The sequence below is a fragment of the Grampus griseus genome (genome assembly GCF_964374135.1).
Source record: "Grampus griseus genome assembly, chromosome: 20".
Lineage (NCBI taxonomy): Eukaryota > Metazoa > Chordata > Mammalia > Artiodactyla > Delphinidae > Grampus > Grampus griseus.
In genome coordinates, this window is record NC_139014.1 from 10,859,168 (window position 1) to 10,875,043 (window position 15,876).

Here is a 15,876-nt window from a genome sequence, read left to right on the forward strand (position 1 = left end):
TAAACCACTGTTGACACTTCAGAATATTTTCTTCTAGTCTTTTTTTCTCAATATATTGCATACACATTTTTTTTCAGATAAAATTTATGCATGCGCTGCAGTGCCTCATAGACCCTTATGTGTGAATGGGAATGGAGGCTCCTGATTTGATTGAAGGCTTTTCCCTCCCCAGTATCTCAGTTTCTCCCCCAACACACACACAACACTCAAGGGCACACACAGGTGCACTGATGCAGCTGATAACCAGTGTAGCTTCTAGTTCCCAGAACCCCACCTTCCAAATGCAGAGGTTGTCCTGGGGGTGACAGCAAGCTCTCCATGCTCCATGTTTGTTTCTACAGTCTCAAGGTTTCTCCACCTTCTTCTAGGTTAGGGGCACTGCGGTGGGAGACAGGGTCAAGATGAGGCTTGAAGAACCCACCAATCCAGGTGAGGGAGGGAAATTCAAGCAAGCAGGTCTAACAGAGGGCTCCACCTTCCAGGCATGAGAGGGTCCTGGGAGAAATAGGAGAAGCAGCCAGGTCAGATGGGGAGGCAGCAAGGGGCCCAATACAAACACTTTGCCTCTGCCCTCCCTGGGGACCACTGGGCATGCTGTTGGACCAATAACCAAAGGAGGACCACACACACACACACACACACACACACACACACACACACACAACACACGGTTTCACCAGACAAGGGGACACATTGTAGCCTGGCACCTTGGAAGAAGCCCCCCAGCTAGCCCACCCTCCCGGTCACAATTTGGAAGCAATGTGTATATGCACTGGTGCAGGGGAGGCAGATACACCTCCTCATCTGAGCTCCCTTCCTAACCTGGGGGCCAGTTATTTACAAGTCTGACCCCTTAGCCCTCCTGGCTGAGCACACACAGGGTTATGAGAATGACGTCACCACCCATCCAGACCGAAACATCAGACATCTGTGTAGGACTTTATGTCCTTGGCTCCTTGGTACCTGCAGGTGTGGATTGATTTTGTCTTTTCCACAAACTCTTTTTTTTTTTTTTCCTTTGGCCGCTCTTTAGTTCCCCGACCAGGGATCAACCCAGGCCCTTGACAGTGAAAGCGTGGAGTCTTAACCGATGGACCGCCAGGGAATTCCCTCCACAAACGCTGTCTTAAAGGGTGTCTTGAATGTGATGGCCCCTCTGCTCAGAAAGGGGGTGGGTAGGCGCCTCTGCACTGTCCACTAGGATGCTTGTCTCCCTGGCTGCCTAGAGCTGATGCAAACAGCCCTGTGACTCAGTTTAGGAAAATACACCAATGGCTTTTGTTAGTCTGGAAGGGGAACTCACCCTCTCCCCTACCTGCAGGGGTCGAGGCAGGAAGCAAAAGGTGAAGGGAGCTTCTTGCACAGCAGCAAAAGGGACTGTGATTTTTGTGGTTTTCACAGACATCCTGGGAGAGAAGAGGTGAGAATCTGCAGAACAGAGAACTGGGGAGAGAAAAGACGTGACGGAGTGGAGAAAGACCAAAGGGGGAAAGCCCAGTTGGCCAGAAATGCCTGTGTTGTCATCTGTAACGAGTTGCTCCGTCACCCCAAACACCGGTGAACGTCTGCTCCCAGAAGGGCCCATGTGAACGATGCTTTGCACAAACCAAGTTGGGTGGTTTTCCTTTCGAAAATTGCGGCACACTTCTCTGCTTAAAACCATCCAGTGGGGCTTCCCTGGTGGCGCAGTGGTTGAGAGTCCGCCTGCCGATGCAGGGGACAGGAGTTCGTGCCCCGGTCCGGGAGGATCCCACGTGCCGCGGAGCGGCTGGGCCCGTGAGCCGTGGCCGCTGAGCCTGTGCGTCCGGGGCCTGTGCTCCGCAGCGGGAGAGGCCACAGCAGTGAGAGGCCCGCGTACCACAAAAAAAAAAAAAAAAAACCATCCAGTGGCTTCCCGTATGATTCAGAGTAAAACCCACAGTTCTTTCCATGGTGTATGAAGTATCAGTTACCTTCCATCCAAGGACCCCCAGGAACACAACTGCAGTGAAATGGAGTGAGGGCAACAGCACACCGTGGGGAGCTGGGGGGGGGGATGTCCGTAGTAGGTGTTAGGAAGGACTCTGGAGACGGGCTTGTGCTGGGGAAACTGGGGCTGGGGTGGAGGCTGTCGGGAAGCAGGGTTGATGCCACAATCAGGTATCTTAATAATTTGTGTCTAGAAGGCAGGAGAACAGAGCAAAGCTTAGGCTGAAATTGATAAACCCACGCCAGTCCGCAAGGAAAGGGGACCAGGGCCCATTTTTAGGTCTGGACAGTGTCCACGTTCTGTGTTCAGATATGACTGCAGAGGCCTCTTGTCTCTGTCTCCATCCATCTCAGTCACAGAGTGGCTGTGTCTGATGACAGTGACATTGGTTGTTTGTTTTCTTTTTAAAAGATTTATTTATTTATTTAATTTATTTCTGGCTGCGTCGGGTGTTAGTTGCAGCACACGGGATCTCCGGTGCTGTGCATGGGCTTCTCTCTAGTTGTGGCATGCGGGTTTTCTCTTCTCTAGTTGTGACGCGCAGGCCCCCGGGCTCGTGGGCTCTGTAGTTGTGGCGCGCAGGTTCCAGAGTGTGTGGGCTCTGTAGTTTGCAGCGCGCAGGCTCTCTATTTTAGGCGCGCTGGCTCAGTAGTTGTGATGTGAGGGCTTAGTTGCCCTGCAGCATGTGACATTTAGTTCCCTGACCAGGGATCGAACCTGCATCCCCTGCATTATAAGGCTGATTCTTTACCACTGGACCACCAGGGAAGTCCCGACAGTGACGCTGTTGAGCCATGCAATTGTCAGCACAACACCGAGGCCAGGTGTTTTTCTCCTTCTCAAGCCCCTGTGTGACCTGACCAGCCCCCCAACCCCTGCCCGCCTCCAGCTCTGTGCTTTCCTGCCATGTTGCTGCCCCTTCAGGCCCTCTGCCTGGTCCATCTGCCCAGGAACCCTTCCCTGCCCCACCTCACTCTCTGTCCCTTTATCTTGCTTTGGGCTCTCACCATTGCCTTCCCTTCTGCTAAGTGAGTCCTCCATCCTCTGGTCCCTCCTCATCTCTTGCTCCTCTCCCCAGGCCGCCACCAAATCCACAACAGGGAGAGTCTGGTCACACGCCAGGGTGTCACACTACTGGGGGCAGGGGATGGTTCTCAGGGGCAGCTCTTGTCCTCCCAAAGCACTCAGGCGTTTTCCGGGGTTGGTGACCCCACTCTGCGCTGCTGTTTCTGCTGCAGCACTTAAGAGACCCAAGCTGGCTGTGGTGGGTGTGTGACGTGCAGAGGCAGTTTCGACCAGACGGCTTCTCAGCCTCCCCTTTCTACTGCCAGTTGCCAAGGAGCCAACAGTCTGGTGACCCTGAGCCCTAAAGAGCAGAGAAACTGGAGCTCGGAGGCTCTGCCCGAAGCCAGTCTGGCTCTTTCTGCTGGAGGCAAGGACCCCCCGCTAGCCAGGGTCGGCCACTGATGTTCCCAGCCCTCCAGCCTTGGGGCCTCCCATTCCTTTGCTCTTAAAACAGAAGGACGTTAGCCCCTCCATTCATTTCTTGGGCTGCCATAATAGGATACCACAGACAGGGGAGCTTCAAACAATAGAAATGTATTCCCTCACAGTCTGGAGGCCAGAAGTCTGAAATCACGGTGTCAGCAGGTTTGTTCCTTCTGGAGGCTCGGAGAGAGAATCTGTTCCAGGCCCCTCCCCAGCTTCTGGTGGCTGCTGGCGATCCTTGGCATCCTTGGCTAGTAGACACATCATCCAGTCTCTGCTCTGTCTTCACATGACCTTCTCCCTGTGTCCCTGTGTCTTTGATCAGATTTCCCAGTCTTTGAATTAGGGCCCCCTCTAATCCAGTAAGATTGCATCTTAACTTGATGACACCTGCAAAGACCCTATTTCCAAATAAGGTCACATTCACAGGTTCTGGGTGGATATGAATTCTGGGGGGACACTACTTACCCCAGTACAGCCCCCATCCATATAAAGTGGAAAACCCAGAGTCCCATGAGGAACCCCACGTTTCTCTGGGTCACCTGCCTTCACGTTCCCTGCTTCTGCTGCACACTCGATGGCGGGAGGGGTCTACACTGGACACCACCCAACTTGGTTTGTGCAAAGCATCGTTCACATGGGCCCTTCTGGGAGCAGACGTTCACCGGTGTTTGGGGTGACGGAGCAACTCGTTACAGATGACAACACAGGCATTTCTGGCCAACTGGGCTTTCCCCCTTTGGTCTTTCTCCACCCCGTCACGTCTTTTCTCTCCCCAGTTCTCTGTTCTGCAGATTCTCACCTCTTCTCTCCCAGGATGTCTGTGAAAACCACAGTCCCTTTTGCTGCTGTGCAAGCAGCTCCCTTCACCTTTTGCTTCCTGCCTCGACCCCTGCAGGTAGGGGAGAGGGTGAGTTCCCCTTCCAGACTAACAAAAGCCATTGGTGTATTTTCCTAAACTGAGTCAAGCCAGCCTGTGACATGTACCAGCTCCCCTGGTGCCTGAAAGCAGTTGGCTCTTATTTCAAAGAGCGTTTCTGGTTTTTTTCTTCTTTCTACATCTGCGCTAACATTCTGTGATTCTTAGAGAACCAGAATTCTGAAGAGTAAAGCCCAGAGCCAAGAATGTTCAATCCAGAAGGAGCTTCTAGGAGGAAGGAAACAGACATGACTTCTGCCCGTTGGGGTTCTGGGTTGGGGAGACTCGGAGCTGTGCAGACCAACTGGGTGCAGATGGCACTGCCAAGGGAACACAGGTGCAATGAGACAGGATCGCAAGGAGGACTAATTTACACCGGGCGGGGGATCAAAGATGAGTAGGATTTAGTCTAGCAAATTATTTCTTGGATATGACACCAAAAACACAGTGCAGAGGCAGCTTTGACCAAAAAATAGCTAAGTTGGACTTCATCAAAATAAAAAACTTTTGTGTATCAAAGGGTACTATTGAGAGAGTGAAAAGACAACCCATAGTATGGGAGAAAATATTCACAAGTTATATATCCAATAAGGGATTAATATCCAGAATATATAAAGAACTTCTATAACTCAACAACAAAAAACCAAGCACCCGATTTTAAAATGGCCAAAGGGTTCAAAAGGACATTTTGCAAAAGAAGATACACAAATAGCCATAAGCACATGAAAAGCAGTATATCAGGGACTTCACTGGTGGCGCAGTGGTTAAGAATCCACCTGCCAATGCAGGGGCCTGGCCCAGGAAGATCCCACATGCCGCGGAGCAGCTAAGCCCATGTGCCACAATTACTGAGCCTGTGCTCTAGAGCCCGCGAGCCACAACTACTGAGCCCACGTGCCACAGCTACTGCAGCCCACGTGCCTAGAGCCTGTGCTCTACAGCAAAGAGAAGCCACCGCAATGAGAAGCCCACGCACCGCAACGAAGAGTAGCCCCCGCTCACTGCAACTAGAGAAAGCCCGCGTGCAGCAATGAAGACCCAACACAGCCAATAAATAAATTTATTTATTTTAAATAATCAGTATATCACTAACATTGTGTGATATCACATGATATCACTAATCATTAGGGAAATGCAAATCAAACCCACATAAGATAGCACCTCACACTCATTAGGGTGGCTACCATCAAGTAACAGCAACAGCAGAAATAACAAATATGGGTGGAGACGTTGGAACCTAGTACGCTGTTGGTAGGAATGTAAAATGGTGCAGCCACTGTAGAAAACTGTGTGACAGTTCCTCAACACCTATACATAGAATTACCATATGATTCTACTCCTAGGTATATACACAAAAGGATTGAAAGTAAGGACTAAAACAGATACTTGCACACCCATATTCTTAGCAACACTATTCACAAAAAGGTGGAAACAACTCAAGTGTCCATCAACAGGTGAATGGATAAATAAATGTGGTCTATCCATACAGTGGAATATTATTCAGCCATAAAGGAATGGCATTCTGACACAAGCTACAAGATGGAGGAACCTTGAAAACATTATGCTAAGTGAAAGAAACCTGACACAAAAGGACAAATACTGTATGATTCACTTAAATGAGGTCCCTAGGATAGGTAAATTTTGAGAGACAGAAAGTAGATTAGAGTTACCAGGGGTTGGGGAAGGGGGTAGGGAGTTAATGTTTAATGGGTACAGAGTTTCTGTTTGGGGTGAAGAAAAAGTTTTAGAAATAGTGGTGATACTTGCACAACATTATGAATATAATCAATACTAATGAACTGTACACTTAAAAATGGTTAAAGTGGTACATTTTATGTTATATATACTTACCACAATTTTTTAAAACTAGTAATATACCAAAAGCCATTGAGCTGTACACTTTAAATGAGTAAATTTTATGGTATGTGAATTATATCTTAATGAAGGTATTAAGAATGAAGGGAGGGCTTCCCTGGTGGCGCAGTGGTTGAGAGTCTGCCTGCCGATGCAGGGGACACGGGTTCATGCCCCGGTCCGGGAAGATCCCACATGCAGCGGAGCGGCTGGGCCCGTGAGCCATGGCCGCTGAGCCTGCGCGTCCGGAGCCTGTGCTCTGCAATGGGAGAGGCCACAACAGTGAGAGGCCCGCGTACCGCAAAAAAAAAAAAAAAAACCACACACACACACACAAAAAATGAGGGGAGCCCTCCTCCCATGCAAGTCCCATGCAAAGACGTGGAAGTTTTAGGCAGGGGCTTGATGCATTGGAGACACTGGCAGGCCTGAGGCCTCCCAAGGATGGGGCAGGAGCAGGGGTGTGTCTCCAGCCCTCCCTCCCTGCACCCAGCCCTGCCCGCTGCCTCTAGCACCTCCTCTGCAGGCTGGTTCTATGCTGGGCACACAGCCTCCCCTCAGAAGCCAGTTTTCTACATAGCGAAAATGTTTTCTCTGTGTCCACTTTAGCAGATGGCCCCCCACCTTGGCCTGAATTGAGAAGCGCAGAAATCAAACAGCAGACAGACGGCTTCCTTAGCAATGCCTTGTAGGCACGCAAGCATGCAAGCTCACACCCGCCCTCCTCCCCCTCCCCCATCCTCTGGCACCATTTGCCTTCGGTGTTTCTAAGCCTGAAGCTGGCCCAGGTGCCTGAGCTGAGCCTTCTTCTTCCGCCCCTCAGACCACCCACCGGGCACCTGGCCCCAAGTACTTGCTCATGGTAGGTGCTCAGGAAACAGGTCCTCGATAAGTGAATGAATGCATGAATGTACGTTTTTCTTTATTTCTCTTTATTTAAAACTGGAATATAGTCGATGTACAATATTGTATAAGTTACAGTTGTACAATATAGTGATGCACATTTCTTAAAGGTTATACTCTATTTATAGTTATTATCAAATATTGGCTATATTCCCTGTGCTGTACAATATACCCTTGTAGCTTATTTTGTACATAGTAGTTTGTACCTCTTAATCCCCTACCCCACGTTTGCCCCCCCCCTTCCCTCTACCCACAGGTAACCACTAGTTTGTTCTCTCTCTCTCTTTTTAAAAAAATTATTTATTTATTTATTTGGCTGCACCAGGTCTTAGTTGCAGCATGTGGAATCTTTTAGTTGTGGAATCTTTTAGTTGTGGCATGCGGGATCTTTAGTTGCGGCATGCGGGATCTTTAGTTGCGGCATGCGGGCTTTTAGTTGCAGTATGTGGGATCCAGTTCCCTGACCAGGGATTGAACCTGGGCCCCCTCCACTGGGAGCATGGAGTCTTAGCCACTGGACCACCAGGGAAGTCCCTAGTTTGTTCTCTATATCTGTGAGTCTGCTTCTTTTTTGTTATATTCACTAGTTTATTGTATTTTTTAGATTCCACATATAAGTGATATCATAGAGTATTTGTCTTTCTCACTTCACTTGGCATAATGCCCTCCAGGTCCACCCATGTTGTTGCAAATGGCAAAATTTCATTCTTTTTTTATGGCTGAGTAGTATACATATACATTTATATACACGCCACGTCTACTTTATCCATTCATCTGTTGATAGACACTTAGGTTACTTCCGTGTCTTGTCTTGGCAATTATATATAATGCTGCTATGAACATTGGGGTGTACATATCTTTTCGAATTAGTGTTTTTGGGGTTTTTTTGGATATATACCAGGAGTGGAATTGCTGGGTCATATGGTAGTTCTATTTTTAGTTTTCTGAGAGACCTCCATACTGTTTTCCACAGTGGCTGCACTAATTCACTTTCCTACCAACAGTGTATGAGGGTTCCCTTTTCTCCACATCTCGTCAACGTTTGTTATTTGTGTCTTTTTTGATGACAGCCATTCTGACAGGTGTGAAATGATATCTCATTGCAGTTTTGATTTGCATTTCCCTGATGATTAGCACTGTTGAACATCTTGTCATGTGTCTGTTGGCCATCTGCATGTGCTCTTTGGAAAAATGTCTATTTGGGTCTTCTGCCCTTTTTTTTTTTTTCGTCGCATGGCATGTGGGATCTTAGTTCCCTGACCAGGGATCAAACCCATGCCCCGTGCAGTGGAAGTGCAGTCTTAACCACTGGACCACTAGGGAAGTCCCTTCTGCCCATTTTTCATTCAGGTTGTTTGTGTTTTTGATGTTGAGTTGTATAAGCTGTCTGTATACTTTGGATATTAACCTCTTATTGGTCATACCATTTGCAAATAATTTCTCCCCTTCAGTAGATTGTCTTTTCATTTTGTTGATGATTTCCTTTGCTGTGCAAAAGCTTTTAAGTTAAATTAGGTCCCATTTGTTTATTTTTGCCTTTATTGCCTTTGCCTTAGGAGACAGATCCAAAAAAATATTGCTACAATTTAGGTCAAAGAATGTTCTGCCTATGTTTTCCTCTAGGAGTTTTATGGTTTCTGGTCTTACATTTAGGTCTGTAATACATTTTAAGTTTATTTTTGGATATGGTGTTAGAGAATGTTCTAATTTTATTCTTTTACATGTAGCTGTCCAGTTTTCCCAGCACCACTTATTGAAGAGACTGTCTTTTCTCCATTGTATGTTCCTATCTCCTTTGTCATAGATTAATTGACCATAAGTGTTTATTTCTGGGCTTTCTATCCTGTTCCATTGATTTGTATGGCTGTTTTTATGCCAGTACCATTCTGTTTTGATTACTGTAGCTTTGTAGTATAATCTGAAGTCAGGGAGACTTCAGATTATACTGAAGAATAATCAGAGACTCCATCTCTGTTCTTCTTTCTCAAGATTGTTTTGGTTATTTAGGATCTTTTGTGTTACCATACAAATTTTAAAATTGTTTTTTCTAGTTCTGTGAAAAATGCCATTGGTAACTTTATGGCGATTGCATTGAATCTGTAGATTGCCTTGGGTAGTATGATCATTTTAACAATATTGATCCGTCCAATCCAAGAACACGGTATATCTTTCCATCTGGTTGTGTTGTTTTCAGTTTCTTTCATCAGTGTCTTATAGTTTTCTGAGTACAGGTCTTTTACCTCCTTAGGTAAGTTTACTCCTAGCTATCTTATACTTCTTTTTGGTTTGTTTATTTTTGGCTGCGTTTGGTCTTCATTCCTGTGTGCAGGCGTTCTCTAGTTGTGGCAAGTGGGGGCTACTCTTCGTTGTGGTGCGCGGGCTTCTCATCGCAGTGTCTTGTCTTGTTGCAGAGCACGGGCTCTAGGCACGTGGCCTTCAGTAGTTGTGGCATGAGGGCTCAGTAGTTGTGGCTCACAGTCTCTAAAGCGCAGGCTCAGTAGTTGTGACACACAGGCTTAGTTGCTCCACAGCATGTGGGGTCTTCCCAGACCAGGGATCGAACCCGTGTCCCCTGCATTGGCAGGCAGATTCTTAACCACTGCGCCACCAGGGAAGTCCCCTAGGTATCTTATTCTTTTTGATGCAATGGTAAATGAAATTGTTTTCTTAATTTCTTTTTCTAATAGTTCCTTGTTAGTGTATACAAATGCAACAGATTTCTGTATAGAAATTTTGTATTCTACTATTTTACTGTATTCATTGATGAGCTCTAGTAGTTTTCTAGTGTCATCTTTAGGATTTTCTATATGTAGTATCATGTCATCTGCAAACAGTGACAGTTTTACTTCTTCCTTTCCAATTTGGACTCCTTTTATTTCTTTTTCTTCTCTGATTGCTGTGGCTAGGGCTTCCAATGCTATGTTGAATAAAAATGATGAGAGGGAATTCCCTGGCAGTCCAATGGTTAGAGCTCTGTGTTTTCACTGCTGAGGGCCCAGCTTCAATCTCTGGTCAGGGAACTAAGATCCCACAAGCCACATGGCTTGCCCCCCACCTGCCCCCCAAAAAAGTGATGAGAGTGGGCATCCTTGTCTTGTTCCTGATCTTAGAGGAAATGCTTTCAACTTTTCACTGTTGAGTATGATGTTGGCTGTGGGTTTGTCATACATGGCCTTTATTATGTTGAGGTATGTTCCCTCCATGCCCACTTTCTGGAGTTTTTTTTTTTTAATCATAAATACGTGTTGCATTTTGTCAGAAAGCTTTTTCTGCATCTATCTAGATGATCATATGGTTTGTATTCTTCAATTTGTTAATGTGGTGTATCATATTGATTGATTTGCTGATATTGAAAAATCTTGCATCCCTGGGATAAATCCCACTTGATCATGGTGTAAGATCCTTATAATGTATTGTTGGATTTGGTTTGCTAATACTTTGTTGAGAGTTTTTACATCTATGTTCACCAGTAATATTGGCCTGTAGTTTTCTTTTTTTGTGATATATTTGTCTGTTATTTGGTATCAGGGTGATGCTGGCCTCATAGAATGAGTTCAGAAGTGTTTTTTCCTTTGCAATTTTTTGGAATAATTTGAGAAGGATAGGTATTAACCCTGGGTTTAGTGCCTGCGTACTAGTGATCAGAGCCAGGTCCCGGAGTCTAGTTGCTCGGCTCAGGGATCCCAGAGCTGGTGTCACATCACTGTTGGGGTGGGGAGGGGCGGTTCTTGAAACAGTTGGGTACAGGGTCCAGGCTGTCCTGAAGCTTGTGTTGGCCTGATAGTGGGCAAGACTGGGACCCAGCTGGTTCCAGGGCAGGGTCTAGCCTGCTGGTGGGCAGGCTGTATCCATAGGCTGTGGGATTGTGGTTTTCTTGTGTCTGGTGCCTGCCCACTGGTGGGTGGGGCTGGGTCCTGGGCCCTCTGGTGGGCAGGGCGGTGTCTGGGGTGGCTGTGGGCTCAAGAGGTCTTTAGGCAGCTTGTCTGCTGATGGGTGGGGCTGTGTCAGTTAGTTGCTTGGCCTGAGGCATCTCAGCACTGGTGCCTACAGGTTGTTAGGTAGCGCCAGGTCTCAGCCTTGATGAGCTAGAGGGAGGATCCCACACAATGGTGCCTACCAGCACCAGTGTCCACGCGGTAGAAGGAGCTCCCAAGAATGGCTCTCACCAGAGTCTATGTCCCCAGGGTGAGCCACCCCCCGACCCTCACCTCTCCAAGAGACTCTCCAAGACTAGCAGGTCTGGCCCAGGCTCCTATCAAATTACTGCTTCTTCCCTGGGTCCTGGAGCATGTGAGATTTTGTGCGCACCGTTTAAGAGTGAAGTCTCTTTCTCCCCCCAGTCCTATGGGACTCCTGAAATTAAGCCCTGCTGGCTTTCAAAGCCAATGGTTCTGGGGGCTCATCTTCCTGGTGCAGGACGTCCAGGCTGGGGAGCCTGATGTGGGGCTCAGACCTCTCACTCCTGTCGGGGAACCTCTGCAACATAATTATTCTCCAGTTTGTGGGTTGCCCACCCAGGGTTATGGGACTTGACTTTATTGAGCGTCTGCCCCTCCTACCCATCTCGTTGAGGTTCCTTCTTTATGTCTTCATTTGTAGAAAATCTTTTCTGGTAGGTTTTTTTCATTGATGATTGTTCTGCAAATAGTTGTGATTTTGATGTGCTTGTAAGAGGTGAGCTCAGGGTCCTTCTACTCCGCCATCTTGGCTGATCTCCTGTGTGTACGTTTTTCTAAAGGGTCAGTTGTGGTTCTTCATTTCCTTAATATACTTCTCTGCCCCTGTCCCCAAAGGGAGACTGATGAGTCCAGGTCATGACAGTGGGCTCAGGGCCTGTGGACCCCACCCCAAGTACCTACATGCACCCTGATTTATATGGTAGCTAAGAGATTCTGGGGAGAAAGTGTGACCCAGGTCCACCAACAATGATCAGAAATATGAACTCATGTAGCCTGAACAGGGACACTGAGAGGGCAGTTAACATTGAGAAGTCTGGTGAGGGCAGATCCGATGGCTGCTGGACTGCTGGTGGGGCAGGGGGCAGAGGGGTCCTGTGTGAGCAAGGGTCTAGGAGCAGGTAGGTCAGACGTCCTGCACAGAGGGCCTTGCTGGTCCCCACGGATTGGGGAGGTTGCCTCCTAGGCTCGAGGGAGAGCCCAAAGGGACTGCAGAGACCAGCTGGTCCCACCCTGTCTTCCTATGCTGGGGAAAACCATGGCCCTAAAGACCACTGTCCACTTCCTTGAGTGACCATGTGAGTCTCAGGAAATGCAAGTGTGCTTCATGGGGAAACCAAGAAATGAAAGGATTTTCAGTTTTTAAGGATCAGACTGTTAGAAACAATTTATTTGAATGTCAGAAGAGGAGGGAGGCTCTGCTTCCGTGAGGAGGGGCATCTCGGGAACCTGAGGCCACAGGGACTTACCACGTGCATCACACGTGGGTGCATGAGAACCTGAGGGGTCAAGGATGACAGAGCAGCAAAGTGCGAGGGAAGAGCAGGTCTGGCCAGAGATTCAGGGGCTCAGATTGGGACTAGGTCCTCTGTGAGGAGGTGGCCTGCCAGCTGCTGACCCCTGCAGATGAACTCGGAACCTGATAGCTAGTGTGGAAAGACAGGGGCTTTGCAGTCTGATCGCCCGCCCTGCCACTCATGAGCTCAGCAGGTCACCCGGCCTCCCCACCAGCTCCTCATCTGCAAAATCAGTGTTATCATCAGGGTGGCCATTGGGATGACGTGAGATGAAGCGTAGGAATGAGTTAAGCACAGAGCATGATGCACAGTGTGGATGTCAATGGCCCCTGGAGGATAGCAGCACTGCCGGGGCACCTCCAGAGGTGGACTGTGGAGAGTCGTGAGGGTCTGGGCCCCTGGCAAAGCTAGCCGATGGGCACCACCGGCTGTGAATGGGAAAGAATCTCCTTTCCCATTCTCCTTAGCAGTTCTGCTAAGGTCAAGGCAGCAGTGCTGGCTGACTCCATCCCAGGGACGGCCCCTCGTTGGCTGGGCTGAGCATTCCAGCCTCTTCCGAAGGGCATCTGGTTCCTACAAAGAAGCCAAGCCCTGAGCTCAGAACCACAGGCCTTTCAAAGAATTCCAGAACCTTTGTAACTTCCGCCCAGCCACCACTTTTATTCTCTCTTATTTCCTCATTGCAGCAAGTAGTTAACTTCCCAGAGCCCATGTGGCTTTGTGCTCCTTGGAGGTCTGCAGAGAGGGGGCTGCTGCGGACAGGCCCACTCGCTGGGAGCCTTATGGGGAGCAGACAAGGAGATGGAGCAGGTTGGGACTCCTTGAATTGTGCTGCTTCTACCCTGGGGGCCCACAGCTGATGCACAAGCCCCAGCTTCCTGGAGCAAGGATGGGGGTGGGGTGATACATTCCCTGGACCCTCCAGGGGTTGGTCTACACTCCTATGCTGCTCCCTGGGGGGCTTCTGGGGTGGGAGGAGTGTGACCGTAGAGCAGGTCAGCCAGGTGCTGCAGGAGAGACATGAAGGCAGACCCAGGGGGCATGGGGGCTGTCTCCCTGTGTGCAGACAGGTGGGTGGATGCTGCAGCTCAGTATAGGGAACGGGGCACTACAGAAAAGAAATAGAAAAGGTAGAAAAGAAAAAAAGGAAACTCCCAGCTGGAGCTGTCTGAAAATGGGGCAGACTCTCTATGAATAGTGAGTTCCCCATCACTAGAAATGTGCAAGCTGAGAACATTTTCGTACACCTGATGGGCCGTTGGAGTCAATGGCTTTGGAGACACTCTCCAGCTTTGAAATCCCGAGCCTGTGTCCCTCTGCCCCAGGCTCCCACACAAGCGAGCTCAGCAGCAAGGCCTGACTGCCTCCCTGCGAGCTGCTGTTCTCAGCTCCATGGCCCCTAAAGTCAGTCACTGATGTACCAATACAGGTGTGAGAGGTGGAGAAAGTAACTTGTTTCTGATGATAGTTAAAATACCCAAGTTTTTGAATGAGCACTTCCATAGAAATTAGAAACGTAAGAATGATGTTATTAAAGGCATAACTATGCACTTGCTTGAGTGGGAGGCAAAGAGGTGGTGTGTTGGCTGAAGCTGCTGAGATTGGGTACAACCCTTGCCCTGGCCACACGTGTGCAGCCTGGAGGTGGATACCACCCGCCAAGGGCAACTCTGGAGAAAACAGGTCCAGGGTCTTCAACCTGGCAGGGGCTTCTCTCTCCCAACTGGGGCTCCTCCTGCAGGGGCAATAGGGAGAGTGGCCACCTGCTCTGAGGCCAAATCCCCTCCCTCTGTACCACCCCAGGCAATGGACGGCTCAGTTACACCCCACCAAACCCCAGGTCCTGAGTCCTGGCCAAGTCCCCTCTGCTAACCCAGTGTGCATGTGGGCATGTGTGTTGGGGCATGGGGGAGACCCACCAACCAGGCAGGCTACTTTGGCCCCTGGTCATTAATTTTGTCCCCTGGAAGGGAACAGTTCCAAAGCTCTTTGTTCATCCAGAGTCTAGCTTGGTCCACCAGGGGCCAGGGAAGTAAGTTCTTCTCAGTGCCCAGGGCTCCCGCGTCACCCATCTTTTTGTTATGTGAATCTAGAGATGCTGTCTTGCTTGAGAGCAGGAAAGCAGCCTGGGAACCCCAAAAGAGGAGAGGTAACCAGGTGTTGGCCAAGGATGGGTCAGCAGGGATGTGGCAAAGGAGAGCAGAGCAGGGCTGTTTGGGAAGGACAAGCCCAGGCCACCTGGGACCTGTGCCCAGGTGTGCTGTGGGCAGTGCATTCACTCAGTAGGGAGCAGGGCTGCAGGCGAGGTGAGGAACGGGCAGTTACTCTGCACCCCAAGCCCCAGTGTGGCCTCCACACTTTGGGAAATCACTTCACCTCTCTCTGCCTTGGTACTCTGCCTTGGTATTGACTATTGGGCAGGCCCCCTCCCCAGCTCTGATGTCCAGTGTCACCAGATGACTGCGGGATTTTCAAGGGGCACAGGGCAATAGGCAGGCATGCATCCCCTGGGAGGACCCCTGAGGTCATCCAGCAGGTTGAGGTGACATTTGCAAGCTTGAGAAAAGAAGAGATATTCCAAGGAGACCACAGTCTTTCTTCACTCTTTACTGTGTAAAAATAAACTCAACAATTCATGTCATTTCAGCAAGAAAATGAAGAAAAAGAAAAAAGCAAGAATACCAGTAGAAATAGTGCATTTCCAGAACTGCTTATGGGAGGTGGCAGGTCCCATGGTTTTGACCCATTAGATACCCAAAAGGCTGCGGATCATATGAAAAATGTACAGCTTTGGTTAGCAAATAATGAAAAAGTAAGATACATCAATTCTGTTTCCTATTATACAGTATATACAATATAACAATATCAACCATAGGGGGTTTGCTTTGTTGTCGTTGATTTTTTTGTTTTTTTTTGGCAAATAAGACAAAATTGGGACTTTAAGTATTTGGGCTTTTTTTCTCCTCATTGACTTGTTCCCCTTCAACAAATGGCACTTAAGTCCACTGTGCATGGAAGTGATACATTTCCCGTCATTAGCTGAATAAATTTACACACTGTGTTTTAAGAGATGAAACCATGACTGCTTTAAGCCACATTTTGGTTGCCATAAGGTTACAAAGGATACTATCCTCTTAATGTTTACAATTCGGAACCCTACTTTCTTCTATCAGGGTTGGAACTGACCATCAAGTCCTCAACTCATTCCACTTAACAAGTCAGCTCGAGACAGAGGGGCCACCATAAATGGCCAGTGTGCATCCCATCCCC

At 48.6% G+C, this 15,876-nt stretch overlaps 1 protein-coding gene across 2 annotated transcripts in view; it reads left to right on the top strand.

Moving 5' to 3' along the window:
* The window catches only part of ENDOV (endonuclease V), a gene marked incomplete at its 3' end in the record, with an annotated part of 53,708 nt that extends 37,832 nt beyond the window's left edge, over positions 1-15,876 (top strand). Inside the window, exon 9 of one of the 2 annotated variants that reach the window (XM_082679815.1) lies at positions 15,780-15,876. In XM_082679815.1, the coding sequence (XP_082535941.1) occupies positions 15,780-15,820 (41 nt within the window). Of the gene's footprint in view, positions 1-1,401; positions 1,480-15,779 lie in introns of those variants that run through there. The other variant, XM_082679812.1, reaches the window with a different exon arrangement.